General features: G+C 41.3%; 1 protein-coding gene across 5 annotated transcripts in view; it reads right to left on the bottom strand.

Moving 5' to 3' along the window:
* Positions 1-17847, bottom strand: part of ASPHD2 (aspartate beta-hydroxylase domain containing 2) — a 45321-nt gene that overhangs the window by 17057 nt on the left and 10417 nt on the right. For 4 of the 5 annotated variants that reach the window (XM_075214456.1, XM_075214457.1, XM_075214455.1 and 1 more), the window contains one exon: positions 6632-7767. In XM_075214456.1, coding sequence (XP_075070557.1) covers positions 6632-7583 — 952 coding nt within the window. In that variant the 5' untranslated portion in view covers positions 7584-7767. The remainder of the gene's footprint in view (positions 1-6631; positions 7768-17847) is intronic. The other variant, XM_075214459.1, reaches the window with a different exon arrangement.

The raw sequence follows: 17847 nt of genomic DNA, 5'->3' as shown, positions 1-17847 counted from the left end.
CACAGGCCCACCTCTTGTGGGCTCCATGCACTATATTGTTGCACACTGATGCTGGCGCAGTGTGCGTTGCTGGTGCAGTACAACATGAGTGTGTGTGGGGGGGGGGGGTATTTATTTCTCCTAATGACCCTCAATATTACATTGTTCGCACCCATATTAAATCAATAAATACCATGACATTATTAGTACTCAAATTACAGTAATAAATAACCCCCCACACACACTCCTACTACATTGATACCCACCCACATCACAGCAACCAGCATTACCCCCCTTCCTCACATTACAGCAACCAGCAACACCCCCACATTACAGCAATCAGCATCATCCCCCACATTACAGTATCCAGCATCACCCCCATTCCAGCAACCAGCATCACCCCCCACTTTACAGCAACCGGCATCACCCCCCACTTTACAGCAACCGGCATCACCCCCCACATTACAGCTTCCAGCATCACCCCCCACATTCCAGGATCACCCCCATATTACAGCAACTGACATCATCCTCACATTACAGCAATACCCTATCATACTTATTAGCAATACTAAGCCCCAAACACACTACAACATTGCCACCACCACGCCACCCCATACTACAGCAATACCACCAATTATACAGGCGCCACTGTAGGAAACCAATGTTTTGCTTTTTTCAAATCTCCCACAAAATAGCAACAACAGAATACTTACACACATATTGGTAACAGGTATCCTTTTCCCTCAATTAAATAGTAATGGCAGAATTTTCATGAATCATTCCACATGAAATAAAACTCTAACAAATATATCAGAAAAAACATAACTATTGAATGATCATTTGAACACACGCGGCAGCATTAAAAGTATTTCCAACTACAGAAAAACGTCAGAGAAAAATATTTTTTTATACTACTATAACTGGTTATGCGTCCTTTCTATTCATTTTAAATAACACAGTATATTAATTAAGGGGGATAGAGGAGGTGAGTGAGAGATAATTGGATGTGATCCATCAGTTTGATTAGATAGGAAACATTTAGATTATTTACCTGGAGACATCTACCCCCTTGTCTCACAGGCAGGGCTGAAAAGAGGAATTTTGGGACCCAGTACAGCAACTTCTTTGGGCCCCCGTCATATTCAACAATGAGAGACTTGCCTTTGGCAGAAGTTCATATTATGCCACACTGTAGTGCCCCCAGGTCATATTATGCCACATAATATTACCCTTAATTCATATTAAGCCATGCAGTAGTGCCCACAAATCATATACCATACAGTATTATGCCACAATAGTGCCCCCAAATAACATTATGCCATACAGTAGTGCCCCCAAATAACATTATGCCATACAGTATTGCCCAGACAAAAAACTCATTCACAAATAAAAATTGGTACAGCATATCAGATACTAGAGTGTGAGTCCCAGGAGCAGCTTAATACACCATTTACAATGCAAACAAAAATAGATATATTGACATAATCACAGATAAAATTTATGACAAGCAGTGGTTTTTCCTCTTAATTAAAAGTCTCTGTACAGATAAATATGCAAGAAAATTACAACGCAATAATGAGCAATGCATAGTGTTTTAAACATCATTGGATACACAGTAGTGCCCCCAGTTCAACAAAGGATGGTTAAAAACACATTGCACATGAGAAAATATATGAACTTACCTGATTATGGCATCCTGTGTTCTGTATTCCTACTGGGCACGCTGGGCAATGAGGGATCTGCAGCTGTCAGCTCACACAGCCAGTCGGGAGCAGGGACCGAGGGCAGTGGTCAAAGTGGAAATTTAGAAGTGGGGGTATGGAAAATATAAGTGAATGGAGTATGAAGGCTTCATTTTTTATTTTCTTTTAACACTTGTCCCCTCTGTGCATTCCTATTCTTCATTACTACTTGTGTTTTATGATGGCTGCTTGCCTGACATTCCCATTCTTAAGATGTCTCTCCCTTTACACTTTCTTTTACCTACGCCCCTGCACCATCTTCTCCTTTGTCCCTCTCACTTTACTCCCTGCACCCCCTTCCCCCCTGGCTCTCTAACCCCTATTCCAGTACCCCCTTCTCTCCTGGCTCTCTCACCCCTCTTCCAGCACCCCCTTCCCCCCTGGCTCTCTCACCCCTCTTCCAGCACCCCTTCCCTCCTAGCTCTCACCCCTCTTCCAGCATCCCCTTCCCCCCTGGCTCTCTCACCCCTCTTCCAGCACCCCCTTCCCTCCTAGCTCTCATCCCTCTTCCAACACTCCCTTCCCCCCTGGCTCTCACCCTCTTCCAGCACCCCCTTCCTCCATGGTTCTCACCCTCTTTCCTTCCCCCCTGGCTCTCACCCTCTCTTCCAGCACCCCCTTCCTCCATGGTTCTCACCCTCTTCCTTCCCCCCTTGCTCTCACCCTCTTCCAGCACCCCCTTCCTCCATGGTTCTCACCCTCTTCCTTCCCCCCTTGCTCTCACCCTCTTCCAGCACCCCCTTCCTCCATGGTTCTCACCCTCTTCCAGCACCCCCTTCCTCCATGGTTCTCACCCTCTTCCTTCCCCCCTTGCTCTCACCCTCTTCCTCCATGGTTCTCACCCTCTTCCTTCCCCCTTGCTCTTACCCTCTTTCAGCACCCCCTTCCTCCATGGTTCTCACCCTCTTCCTTCCCCCCTTGCTCTCACCCTCTTCCAGCACCCCTTCCTCCATGGTTCTCACCCTCTACCTTTCACCCTGGCTCTCACCCTCATCCACTCTTCCAGCACCCCCTTCCTCCATGGTTCTCCCCCTCTTCCTTCCCCCCTAGCTCTCACCCTCTTCCAGCACCCCCTTCCTCCATGGTTCTCACCCTCATCCAGTCTTCCAGCACCCCCTTCCTCCATGGTTCTCCCCCTCATCCTTCCCCCCTAGCTCTCACCCTCTTCCAGCACCCCTTCCTCCATGGTTCTCACCCTCTACCTTTCACACTGGCTCTCACCCTCTTCCTCCATGGTTCTCACCCTCTTCCTTCCCCCTTGCTCTTACCCTCTTCCAGCACCCCCTTCCAGCACCCCCTTCCTCCATGGTTCTCACCTTCTTCCTTCCCCCCTTGCTCTCACCCTCTTGCAGCACCCCCTTCCTCCATGGTTCTCACCCTCTTCCTTCCCCCCTTGCTCTCACCCTCTTCCAGCACCCCGGTTCTCACCCTCTACCTTTCACCCTGGCTCTCACCCTCATCCACTCTTCCAGCACCCCCTTCCTCCATGGTTCTCCCCCTCTTCCTTCCCCCCCTAGCTCTCACCCTCTTCCAGCACCCCCTTCCTCCATGGTTCTCACCCTCATCCAGTCTTCCAGCACCCCCTTCCTCCATGGTTCTCCCCCTCATCCTTCCCCCCTAGCTCTCACCCTCTTCCAGCACCCCTTCCTCCATGGTTCTCACCCTCTACCTTTCACACTGGCTCTCACCCTCTTCCTCCATGGTTCTCACCCTCTTCCTTCCCCCTTGCTCTTACCCTCTTCCAGCACCCCCTTCCAGCACCCCCTTCCTCCATGGTTCTCACCCTCTTCCTTTCCCCCTTGCTCTCACCCTCTTCCAGCACCCCTTCCTCCATGGTTCTCACCCTCTTCCTTCCCCCCTAGCTCTCACCCTCTTCCAGCACCAGCTCCCCCCTGGCTCTCCCACACTGGTGAAAACCCTGCCCCCCCCGCGAGAATCGCGGCACCCCCCCGTGCGGAAATCCGCATACCCCACGCGAAAGTCACGGCACCCCCGCGAAAATTCGCGCACCCCCCCTCCCGCGAAAATAGCGGCACCCACCCCTCCCCGCGATCCCCTCCCTAGTCAGAAAAAAAAAAAAAAAAGTGTAAAAACTGTGTCCACATTGCAGGGCACAGTGCACAAGATAAGGGGGAGGGAGCAGAGGAGCCCTCATCCGTCGCGCAGCAGAGATGCAGGAATCCAAGAAGTGTCGGCCGGCCCATCTAGCATTTGCCAGAAGTGCCAGATGGCCAGTCCGGCCCTGCCAACCATTGAGGAATGCACTTCATAAATAAGGCCCACTGTATTTGTTGGGAAATGTCTGAACCTCTAGATTTAGTAGCTAGCTGTTCTTTCCATCCTACACATGGGTTTGGAAGCAGTATGGCCTCTACATTACGGATATTTTTAGGCTGTCCTGTATGTACTAATTGATTAGAATTAGGCCACAAAATTTCTAGTTGGGTCTGAGGACTCTGATTTGGTCATTATAAAGTCATTCTGCAGCAGGTGTAGTTGTGTGTACTTGTGTGTAGGATTACCATCTAGATGCAGGACACACATTCTGCTAAACTACTGTTCACAGATGGGTTCGTTGACATTTGTTTCACACCTGATACTTGGGATGAGATTCTTCTGTCGATATGCTGAGTTTACATTTATCCAGACGTTCCAGTTTTGTCTAATATTTCTCATACTGTTACGAGACCACTGGGCTATCCAGAAGTCTAATGGGAGATAGAGAACATAGTTCTTTTTGGAAATTGGTGGATTCCTCTTTGGTATCCCCCATATGCCATTCTTACTCAGCGTTAGCCTTATAGTGAGCCCCCCTAGACAATGCAGGAGAGGCCCGTAGTTGTTACTCTGAGATTCTTTGTAACCACCTGGAGTCCTTGGCGTTAGTTTTGCTGGATAACCTCTACTGGGAAGTCTACCAATTCTGGTGGAATGTTTCCATTTGTAATATACCTGCCTGATCGTGGACTGATTGAGACAGACCTCTGTAGCAATATAACCTTTCCTGGCACCATAAAAACTGAAAAGCTCCACTGAAATCTTTTTGTTTGAGGTCTTTTTAAATCTCTGACAGCATGATTCACTGAAACAAGTCTATGTCATGCGAAGTAGAAACTGCAAAAAAATTTCAGGGCCTTTTTTTTTTTTTTTTTTTAAGTAGAGAAGGGGTCAAACATACACCTGAAGGTTATCACATTGATTGATCGACTCATTTTTATAATGTCCTAAAAGATTTTCTCCACCATAAGTCCAGATGGCTATATTTTTAGGAATGTGGCATGAGATTGGCTAACAGTGTCATTGTTCTTTACACTTTAAACTGATATAGTCCACCACTGCTCTTGAAATCATCCAGCTGCCTGACCGTTGGGAAGGTGAAAAAAGGTTTTACGAGAGCCATGTAGAAATATAGATGTAACAGTTAATTTGTAGTTCGTTTTATCAGACTTAATCAATTTCAATGAGTTTTTAACCGCAAAATAGATTTTGGGTTACTTTAAAAATATCTTTCCAAATGAAGATCCCATAAACAATGTTGGCTATAGTTGTACTCCTAAGTAAACAGAGCGTCTGGTGAACCAGCTGTACTAAATGTAAAAAGATGGAAAAATGGCTGAACATGGAGTAATTCTATAAAAAAAAGCAAATACCAAAATTTCACTTCCTAGAAATTTCTCACCACCACAATGCGCTGGGTTCACATTTGTCTCCAGAAAAGGTTATCTATTATGTACTTATTTCATTACCTTATACTTTGACACTAAATGTCTGGATTGATGTTTCTAGATTTCAAATACCAATACTCATATTGTATAATTGAATTCTTTAGTGACATCATTTTTATTAAACAATGTGTTTGATGCAGCTTATGTGTACATTTATAACAAATTTTATAGAAACATAGCATAACTTTAAACTCTTAAAACTATATTATATTGAAGTAAAATAGGAGTAATACCTAAGTATGCAGCTCTCCTGTTTAGAAGAGACACTTCTATGGATGAATCAGAGGTGTGTGTGTGTGTAACAAAAGCATGAGAAATTTTTTTACACAAACAATAAAATACTCTCAAAGTATTGTGTTCAATTTACTAACTCACAGTAAAGTGAATAAGCTACTGAAACCAGAGACAACCAATGGTACCCATGTACACACTCATAAGCCTGTCTGGCATTTGAGGTCAGCTCCATGAACACTAATAATGTATTCAATAAATCACTATTTTGAGGACCAATCATACAGTGGTCACCTGCCAGACTGCAGGGCAATGCACAATGATTCATTTACAACTACTCTAAACATACTGTATAGTTGATTTAGTTAATCAGCTTTTTTTTTATTATTGATATAGTAACCTTTTCCTTACTAGTCTCATTGTCTTGCATGTTTCCCTACTACAACTAGAATGTTGTTTCTCTTGAAACTACCACCACCTCACTGCTACTAAATTGTATTCATGCTCCAAATTGCATAAACTACTCCACTCACACTTCTGCCTTCACTGCTAGTGTAAGCATACCTCAGTACTCCCTATAGATCCCGTCAACATATAGTTGTTTCTAAATGAAATTAATTAATTCTAATTTTATGCAGTTTCCCTAACATTAGGCAATCTAGAAGTTCTTTGCTAGAAAATAATGCCTACATGCGTTAAGACTAGTGATTCTCATGGTCAGTAATATCCAGTTTGCATAATACCTAAAGACAATCCAAGGTCAGGTTTTGTAGATAATTATTTAGGAAGTGACCAAGTTCCTTAAATATCAGAAATTTACCCCTGGTTGGAGAGCATAGATTCAGGATTAGTAACAAGGCAGACATTATACTTTATGGTCCTAATAGTAATAATAACGTAAACAATACATACAATATACACTTAAATATATTGATATTTTTAGAAGATACATACCCAGATGGCATCTTATCCTGATGTTGGTGGGCCCATAGTGCTCTGTGATGACTGTTCCAGGTGTAAGCACGGATACGCAAGCATTCCCAAAGACATTGTTGCCAATGAAGGTACGGAGGCTTCCAAGCAAACGATACGTCCGTGGGCATTTCTTGCAATTGGCAGGAATGCACACACCTTGGTTGACCAAATAAAATGTGAACCACTCCCCAGTTGGAGTACTGTTTACTTTCCACCCTTGGGGCAAGTTGCAATTTGAAAAAGCTTTGTAGAGGACTTCAAATTCACTAAGAATGGTGGCAAAGTTCTGTTCTAGCAGTTCCACGTCATGCTTTTGAGCATCCCGTGTAAAATATGGCATTGTGGGTAAGTCAGGAAGAAAGAAAACCTCTGGCTTTTGGATTGATGGCCTGTCATTTAAATAACGACCTTGTTCCCGTATGCCTTTGTGAATTCTGCCCATGCCAGACCAGGAGTACCTTTTTGCATATTCCTGCAGATTATGATAGAGTTTTTGGTTCAGTACATCGTTATGGGTACAGCGTATACACTCACGTGAGTGGCAGTAAGCAAACCCATTCTGCAAGCCTTTGGCATCTGAACTCTGGATGAGTAAATTTACAGTGGCAAAGGGAGAACGGGGTTGATCCTTACCAACTCTATAACAATACCATGCAAACAACAACAGGAGACAGATAACGGAGGTTAGTGCAAGGGTATTGCAGTCACGCACAGCTTGGATGCAGCCAGCAATCAGGTCACGAAGTCCTTTCAGCAAACAGGTCCAGTCAGTCAACCACTCTGCAGACATTTTTATCCAGCCGCTGTCTGGTTTGTAAGACGATGCAATGCAACAAGGATTGGAAGTTCTAGGAGGGGCCCACACCATGCGGGTTAATATGGATGAATTGGTGAACAAGACAACATGTTCCTGCCTGTTCTCTTTAGACATCTAAGCAGTGTATTAGAAGCTAGGGGGGGCTTGGCGCTGGCATCTAGAAGAGCATAGAAACATATGTGACCATACGGATTTCCGGGGCCTGGTTTTGTACAGGACGTAGCAATGTGTCATTACTGGCTTCACTGCTATACACAGAGGAGAAGTCATTCTGAAGAAGACCGCAGGTTGTCTAGATCTGTTGGGAATAAAACAAACAAAAAAACAAAAAACTGACATTTTATTTCAGTTACCCTCAAGTTCTATACCCGCTAAACATAGAAATGTCAACATGCTAAATGAATCCATCTTGTTCCATTTAACTGTGGTTATAGGCTCTTCATGTTAAATAAAACGAAATCACATGTCAGATTTAAGGACTAAACAAGTTCACAAATATATAGGAATACAAAAAATATAAATAAAAACAAAGACTCTTCAGTATTTGTGGATATTCAATCCAGAGGGAGGATGTAGCCATAAAGTCACCGTGCAAAGGTGCATATAATATATATGGGCAAACTCACCACCACGTTCCAGTTAGAACAGACAAGCACTGGCTTAAAGTACTTTATTCAAATACATTGAATGTAGTTGCTGTAAATGTGCCCCACGATCGTTTCTGTCTGTAAAGACTTTGAAACATTTGCTGGTCTGATCAATTTTGAACATGGTGGCGAGTTTGAGATTATATATTTATATATTTTATTTCTAGGTTTGCATTAAATGTAATTCACCGGGGTATTTCAAGGGCAGTTGGAAGTCTTATGTTCCAAAGATCACCTCTATCAGTTCAATCCCATCAAGAAAGCGCTTTCAACATTAAGAGTAATAACACATTCAAATAATAAATAAGTAGATAAAGAGATGAAGTGTCATCTTTCTCTAGATTAGCACATAATACACAACATGCAGTACTTCCACTTTAGGATTTTTGGGTTAGATATAAGCATAAATGTTCAACAGAATGTAACCATCTGTATATATTAATCTTTTGTTCTGTAAAAACGATAAGCATGGATGATTTGGAAACAAAGGCGTACAAACAGATATATAGTTTTGTGCGCTCTTGTATATTAGCCTAGGAACTGTAATTTTATGCTGTGTTATCCAGCAGAAGTGCTAATTTCCAGACACAAACACTGCCAACAGCATTCAGAGAGGGAATTAGCATGCGAGTGTGAGAAACTTAAAGATAGAGATTATATGTGTAAAAAAAATAAAAATAAATAAATAATATACATACACATATATATATATATACACACATATATATATATATATATATATATACACATATATATATATATATATATATATATATATATATATATATATATATACATATACACACATATATATATATATATATATATATATATATATATATATACACACATATATTTATATATATACACACACACACACACACACACACATATATATATATATACATATATATAAAAGTGTCACACGTGGAAGGGAAGTGCAAGAATATACAAATATAAAGCTATATAAGCAAGTAAAACTGTTTATTTTGTTTAGAACTTGATCAGAACCATTATAATAAGACTGAGGGGGTGTCACACATCCAATAAAGAAGCTGTTGGATGCACTGAGCTCGCTTGCTTAATTTTACATTAGAGATTTATATCTCTAAAGGAACAAAAGAAAGAAAGCCACATAACTATGCATTACAACCCTCCCAGGCATTTGTATGCCTGATAATTGCTGCACACTGCATTATTAACAACCAATTCCTTTATAGCATTACAGACATCTATATCTCAAACAACACATATTAACTGCCTCTAAAATGTACCAGCAATTAAATGAATATTGTATGTATCCGAAAAACAAGGCTGAGCAAAATGTAATACAGCAAGCACCAAAACTAGATGATAAAGCATTGCTCCTGGGTAGAGGAAAGCTAATCTCGTTACGGACCTATGCAAGGATTTCATGACCTTCATTGCAGTAATAAACACAACTTAATCTACTGAAAGCAGATCACACTATGGCTGCACTGAGCATTCAAGGTGAGACGCCCAAATGTGATTATGTATGTCACTTTTCCATAGGGTCAATATCAGCAGGGCCAAAACAATGACCACCTTCTACATTTATCAGGTGGGTAAACGACAGTAAACAATCCAACCCTTGCACAAGTGCAGGCTGGTGCTTTTCTACTTTACATGATTCTGAATATGGTGGAGTGTAGCACAGTACAGAAGCCTCTAACCAGGAGTGATTGGTGGATTTAAACCCAAGGGGCGTGATTAGCAATGTCACAGGCGGTATAACCAACATCTACTTCTTTATATCAGTACACCAATACACAAGTACTTTTGCGTGTGACTTAATCAGTTTTTGATGGAATGTGGAAGAAATACTCAAAAACACTTTACTTTTAAACAGATCTGCAGTGAAAACACACTGTCAAACCGAACAGTACATTTACTGCCACGTTTTCACACATAATGTAGACTATTTACTGTAATCCTATTTTGTGATGCATGCAATTCCCTGCTTGGCCAAAAGACTAACTTGGTCTATATTGGCATTATTGTGAAGTTGAGCATCCATATGCAGCCCATCTAGCAGTGACTGGGTTGCTGCATGGTGTAAAGTCAATATTAAGAGTTAAAACTCTTTATATTAAAAATTATAAATCTCTACTGTGACTTCACTTGGTTGTATACAAGTGTGCGTTTCCTATTTGTGCATGTAGCAAAGTCTGGGGTAGACTGTTGGCACTCAACAGCACACAATCCATAATCTCAGTCAGAGCCCAGGCGTGTGATGTTCCTGGCTTGCAACAAGTTGTAGGATCACAGAAATGTTAGAGGATTCCTAGAAATAAATTATTTGCTTGTGCAGCCCCAGACTATAACTAGAAATGCTGTGTGCCCACAAAACATTATCTGGACTGCACCAGAGGACTGAGAGCATTGCCGACATGCAGACACCCCAACAAGGGAGGCAAATCTGCAGGCTGTAAATGCTACACCAGGCCAAAGCCAGAAGTGTCCTAAACAGAGTGGGATACAAAGTAACTGTCCATCTCTCTCAGATCTATTTCCTCCTTTGTATTTATCTCAGTTTGCAGATGCAATGGCAATTAAGACTAGAGACATCTGTGTGCTCTCCTATTATCTATCTCTTTACATGTAACTAGCATTAGAGTTAGAGCATCAAAGTCTTCGCAAATCACCTTCGAAACTCCTCATACTACCAGACATCATAGTAGTAGTAACAATAAATACAATTATATATCTATGGAAGCAAACATGTATAGTATATTTATGGGTAGACTGTGCGCATTTACATAATGTGGAACAAAATATGTCCAAAAGCATTCCACCGCATGGAATACAGAAATAAACATTAGGGGGTAAATGTATCAAGCGGAGAGTTTTCCGGTGAGTTTGAAAAGTGGAGATGTTACCTATAGCAACCAATCAGTTTCTAGCTGTCATTTTGTAGAATGTACTAAATAAATGATAGGTAGAATCTAATTGGTTTCTCAAACCCGCCAGAAAACTCTCACCTTGATACATTTACCCCTAGATATGAAGGTTTGTACAAACCAGATTATTTCTGTATTATGTGCAGTATATTGCTTTTAGTTATCTTGTAGTTTACCATAATCTTTATTCTGGACTTTGCAAGACTCAGGTAGCGATGTTATATAATAAGCATGTAACTGGATACAAAGTCTATAGGGATTTTTCAGCAAGTTTTCCTGTGCAGTTACCCAACTAGGAGATTTTCTTGAGCTTTTAACATGTAGGTATAATCTCACGGGTTCAATTATCTTGCTAATACATATATTTTTGAGTAGAAACTAAAAAGCACAAACAATTATGTACCTTTCCATACAAATCCACTCATCCCTTTATTCAGACCAAACCTGCGATCAATATTTCTCTAAGGCAGCAAATAATTTGCCTGTAAATTATTCAGTAGGCCGTTAAAACAAACAAACAAAAAAACATAAACACTGTTCGGATTCTGTTATTTCTCTTGAGAAGAGGGAAGGCAAAGCCAGGTTTCTTTCCTGCTTCAGAAAGGAGATAAACAGCCACAAAACGAGGGCAACAAAATGGTACCCATCACCCAGGTTTTGATGGCCAATCCAAAACGAATTGTTATCCCTGGTGATGTCTTTGGCATTTTTGATCAAACAACCATGCAGCAATACTTCAAAGATGTTGGATGCTTCTATTTAAAATATAATTGTGTTGCCCTACACCCTTCCTTCCCCATAGCTGAACTGACTTGGCTCCCAGATTTCCTGAGACCGCACCCCCTCCCCCCTCCTCAATCTGAAACACACTCAGAGTTTGGGATAGAACAGTAGGAACTTCCTTAGATTTCGTACCCCCAACCAGTAATGTTTATCTCTAGCGTTTCCACACTTATCCCTGACCTTGATCTCTCTGGTTGTCTCTCCGAGAGCTTTTGCTCTTTGGCACATTTATTTGGCGTTGAGGGTCTTTGCTCCTTTGCGCAGCTGCAGAATAGCTTTGGTCTTCCCTCTACAGATTTTTACAAATATCTGCGGCATTGGATCACGGACCTTCTGCGTCGGTCCTGCCCATTCAGCCCCCCTCCGCCGCTCCTCTAAATTGACTAGAGGTAACAATAAAGGAGGTATTACATTATGGTATACTTATCTCACCACTCTGCCTGTCACGGCTAAGCTTATCTCTCAAACTAAGTGGGAATCCGATCTAGATATATCTCTCTCTTTAACCCAATGGGATCACATCTATGGCAATTTATCTAAAATGTCTAAATGTACTAGAAATGTTTATAAAGCTTCTATATAGGACCTATGTAACCCCGTCCCGCTTACACCAGATACAGCACTTCCACTCCCAGCTTTGTTGGCGCCACTGTGGGGCTGTCGGAGATATCTTCCATATATACTGGTCCTGTCCGGTAATTCAGCCAATTTGGGCAGAAGTTTTTCGACTAGTAGGAGAAGTTACCAATGTGCAACTATCTCCATCTCCACTTGTCGCTCTCCTCCAACTATTCCCCAAACAAATACCAAAATACCATAATACCATAGGTATGTGTGGGGCCATATCCTTATTGCAGCTAGAGCTGCCATTGCACAACAGTGGAAGCATTTCTCCCCAGCCTCCATCCATAAAATTGTTGCTAAAATTCACTTTAGTTACGAGATGGAGACATACGAGGTTCCCTATTCTATGGCACCATCCTCACCCTTAGTCAAGTGGATGTCCTAGTTCACCACTGAGGGTTGTTACACCCATCAGATTTGTTGACCATTGCTACTCTTGACCTTCCAGAATAACATCCCTAAGTTCCCAATTGAGATATGTAAGAGATTGGTCATAACCTGATTATATGTCTGAAATAGGCCTTATATATGAACAGTCATGTCACTCTGTATTTTGATTGTACGTATCTTGTGTTATGTCTGCTCCCCACTATGTACCCCTCCCTACTCCCTCTCTTTTCTGTACCCCTCTCCCTTAATACCCCAATAAAAATAATTCTGTTATAAAAATAAATAAATGGTTGTATATGTATATACAACCATTGAATATATAGCCATAGAGCACTACACTATAGCGCAATAGAACAGGTTTGTGATGATCCCCACTGGTCATGTCATGTTGGGTAGATGAAGTGTTCCATGTCTGTTCTACCCATTAACAAAAGTTGATAGGTAATAAATGAAAGCATATAGGTTTGCTGTTTTAGTGGTTATGGCGATTAATGCCAGATCAGCTACATGGATGATAAAACTGTGCTAGTGGTGATGGTGAATATAACGAAGAACCTCACAATAGCAATACAGTGGGAGGCGCTGTGAGCAAATGGATAGACAACAAAAGCATTAAAGTAATCCACAAGGAAAAGTAAGTTGCATAATAATGGTTTACAGAGAATAAAAATTATAGGCACTACAGCTTTAATAGGTTTCATTTTAATTAAAGTATATTATGTTCAGACATTAAAGGAGCTCTAATAGCAATATCTGACAGCAACGGTGCACTGGGAAATTAGAATGGACCAACAATGTTTTGGTGAGAAAGTTTACTGACCTTTTGGGGGTAAATGTATCAAGCTGCGAGTTTCCGGCGTATTTGAAAAGCGGATATGTTGCTATAGCAACCGGATTCTAGTTATCATTTAATTCAGTACACTCTACAAAATGATAGCTAGAATATAAATGGTTGCTATAGGCAACATCTCCACTTTTCAAACCCGCCGGAAACTCGCAGCTTGATAAATTTACCCCTTGGTCTGCAGACTGAAAAGCATGCTGGGACATTTAGTTTCACAACAGCCACAGGTTGTCTAAGTATGGTTTAGACTACGCGATTCTACAATGCGTTATTTGTCAAATATTTTAAAGTAGATATTGGTACTGACATATTTCAGCAGCCCTGTTATTTCAGATGCATCAGGAGTCTGAATTTTAAGAAATTAACATTCCAAGCTTTCTAGTAACAAAATCTATGAAATGGGATTGGGCAGTTTTATTTTCAAAGTACTAAAATGCCCACTTAGTCTCCTCTCTCATTTGCACTGGTAATGGGGATGGAAGCTAGCAGTAAAGTTGGTAGAAAGGGTAGATATTAAAACAATAAACGATCTGTAACAAATCTATCGCATGAAATACACCGATCATACCACAACATTAAAACCACTAACATGAAGTGTATAACATTGATTATCTCCTTAAAATGGCAAGTGAATAGTCAGTTCTTGAATTTGATGTGTTAGAAGCCGGAAAAATTGGGAAAGCATAAGGATCTAAACGACTTTGACAAGGGCTAAATTGTGATGGCTAGACATCTGGGTCAAAGCATCTCCAAAATGCAGGTTGTGTGGGGTGTACCCGGTATGCAGTGATTAGTGCCTAACAAAAGTGGTCCCATGGAAGGATAACCATGGGCGCCTAAGGCTCATTAATGCGTGTTGGGAGCAAAGGCTAGCTCCTCTGGACCAATCCCACAGAAGAGTTACAGAACACAAATTGCTGAAAAATTAATGTTGACCACGTTAGAAAGGTGTCAGTGCATTGCAGTTTGCTACATATGTGGCTGTGTAGCCGCAGACCGGTCAGCGCGCCCATTCTGGCTGCTGTCTACTGCCGAAAGCGCTTACAATGCCCACGTGAGTGCAAGAACTGGACCATGGAACAATGAAAAAGGTGGCATGGTCTGTTGAATCACGTTTTCTTTTACATCATGTAGATGGCCGGGTGCATGTGCGTTGTTTACCTAGGATGTACTATGGGAAGAAGGTAAGCTGGCGGAGGCAGTGTGATGCTCTGGGCAATGTTTTGCTGGGAAACCTTGGCATTCATGTGGATGTTACTTTGACACGTACCACCTACCTAAACACTGCTGCACATCAAGTACACTCCTTCATGGATACGGTATTCCATGATGACAATGATCTCTTTCAGCAGTATAATGCACCCTGTCACACTGCAAAAATTGTTCAGGAATAGGTTGAGGAACATGGCAAAGAGTTCAGTATGTTGACTTGGCTTCCAAATCCCCAGATCTCAATCCAATTGAGCATCTCTGGGATGTGCTGGAAAACCAAGTCTGAGCCAAGGGGGCCCCACCTCCCAATTTACAGTACTTAAAGGATCTGCTGCTTATTTATGCATGTGGGGATCAAAAGAGTCATCTGGTCTAACCCAACACAAGAGTTACTGTAGCACAAATTGCTGAAACAGTTCATGCTGGCTATGATAGAAAGGTCTTGGTGCCAGAAAACACAGGACACCTGCAGAGGTCTTATGGAGTCCATTCTTTGATAGGTCAGAGCTTTTTTGGCAGCACGAGGGGGACATACACAATATTAGGCAGGTGGTTTAAATGTTGTGGCTAATTGGTATATACATAGCTGATCCTATGGTGTCAGTATAGGATTAAAGACAGAGAAATAAAATACAGAGCATTGGGACAGTTGTGGGTTCATCTGTTGTACCTGCAAATCCATATAAGTTTATATTTGAAGAACAATATTTCTTACTGAAAGGTCCAATGAAAGACTATATTCTCCTCTAGTGTTGTTTGATTGCCCCATCAATTTCACTGTATACTACTATAATCATGTTAAATTTCTTGACATGACAGTTACCAAGAAGGGGACCACCTAACATAAGACCTGTGTATACTAAACCTACTGATGTTAACAGTGTATTTTCAGTCAAGCTTCACCCCCCCTTCGTCAAATGAGGCGCCTACCATGGTGACAACTTAAGAGCCAGGAGAATAGTATGAAAGAACACGGGACACCTTTTGGATGTTAATAAGCTATAAAAACTAAATGACGGTGTCAAAATTGTCATAAACTCCTGCCATGGGTTCTGCCCCCCCACAGGCACCTAACCTACATAAGTCAATTCTTAAGAGACAGAATGACCACTATCCTCAGACATCACCATAAAACATACAGTGCAGCCCTAGGTTTAGGGTGTAACAACTTTTTAGCCAACGGATCAGAAGCAGCCCTGGAATCTGTAGGACGCCTCTGCCCTGTCTGAGGTTTTCTCTGTGTTAGGTCTCTGCAGGATGAGGATAGCAGTCATTCTGTCCCTTAAGCACTGGCTGACCTAGGTTCCTGTGAGGAGTGAGACCCCATGGCAGGGGTTTATGACAATTTTGACACCATCATTAAATTTTTAGAGCCTAATAACATCCCAACAATGTCTTGTGCACCTTCAATCTATATTTTTAAGCCAACACTTCCTTTGAAGCAACAAGGACCATTATGAAGTAGCGCAGATTTCTCTGCAACTATTTTTAAGAGCCAGGAGGATTAGTAGCGATATCTGGCGAGAATGGAATTATTTAGGATGGCAAGCAGGGTCACTGATTTATGGTGCCACAAAGGAGGTAGCCTTTGTTGAACAACGTACTGGAAACTGAGAGATCAAAGCTATTATCACCGAAGAGTAAATGGATCACTTTTGAAGCAATTTATACATATAAATCCATTGGGTTTGCTAAAACAATTAAATGTAAACAGAATTTCCTTTCTATGGACCACTTCAAGATACTCTGCCATGATGAGTGGGCCAGATGAGGTGGCCAGAGACTCAAACATATATTGTTAAACCCTAATAAAGGATTGATGACATGTTCTTATCCAAGATTCCGCAGATCTCTAAAATTGTCTGCTGTAGATGTACTGTACCAACTATGTCACCTATGCATATGTGACTCTATAGACTACGGTGACTATACTTGCATATAAATTAACTTTTTAGGAGTAGTAACTGCCATGCCCAATGATTATGGTTTATAAATATACATCTATATCGCTATCCTTAAGTGCAGGTAGCTTCATCATTTGATATAGTAATCACTTTACAATTGCATTTGTCTTTTCTAGCGACACATACATATTTGGACCACAGATGAGCTATATTTTACAACTATCTTTGTAATTTTCCCCAATATATTCTGTTAGTCAACTGGTTCATTATAAATATATGTTAATTAGTATCATATGTGGGTATTATGTGGAGGAATGCTAAGTCACTATGTGCCACACTTCATACTTTAGAACTATATGCTGAATGACTATACTCCATATTAATGTGATAGACACCTTATATAGCATTACAGAATATTTTTATGTAGACTAACCATATTGTTATGTCTGGCGACTGGTTTATTTTAAATAATGTTTTCATTGCTGTAACATTCCTTCTGTCGGGTTCAGTAATTACTTATGGCACCGTTCTTAGAATGTATGTAAAGATTGGTTACAGCTATCGGAGGCTCACTGGTACTGAAAGGGATAATGCAGCTCGCTACCTACACTTACTTTATCAAATTAGCCATGTTACTTTGTCTTGATTATAGAAGCTATTCATGCAGTTTAATTTAAACATTAAGCACTGTCTCATTAGCGGAATATGAGACGCTGCATTTACTATACATTATATTTATAATATGGCGCACAGACTAGTTTCTTATCTGAATCTATTATTCATTGGGGACACGTTTTCTATACTTGCTAGGTTGATGCCTCCATACCTTGGTGACAAATCCAGCATTCACCACCACTGAAGTGGTTATGGTAAATCATGCTTTTTCTTTATAGACATAGCAGTTCAGCTTTTATTAATCCATATTTGCACGCAGAGACTCGGCTCAGCAACCTATTAGGAACATTTTAAAGGAAATGAAATGAAGGTAGACCAGTGACCCGGCCCAAGGCAGTCCACTATGGGAACCAGCTCAGGGGCAACATGCCCTGTCCT

The sequence above is a fragment of the Mixophyes fleayi genome, chromosome 1 (assembly GCF_038048845.1).
Source record: "Mixophyes fleayi isolate aMixFle1 chromosome 1, aMixFle1.hap1, whole genome shotgun sequence".
NCBI classification, from domain to species: Eukaryota; Metazoa; Chordata; class Amphibia; order Anura; family Limnodynastidae; genus Mixophyes; species Mixophyes fleayi.
Note: the sequence above shows the minus strand (reverse complement) of the source record. Positions and strands in the feature narration are given on the sequence as shown.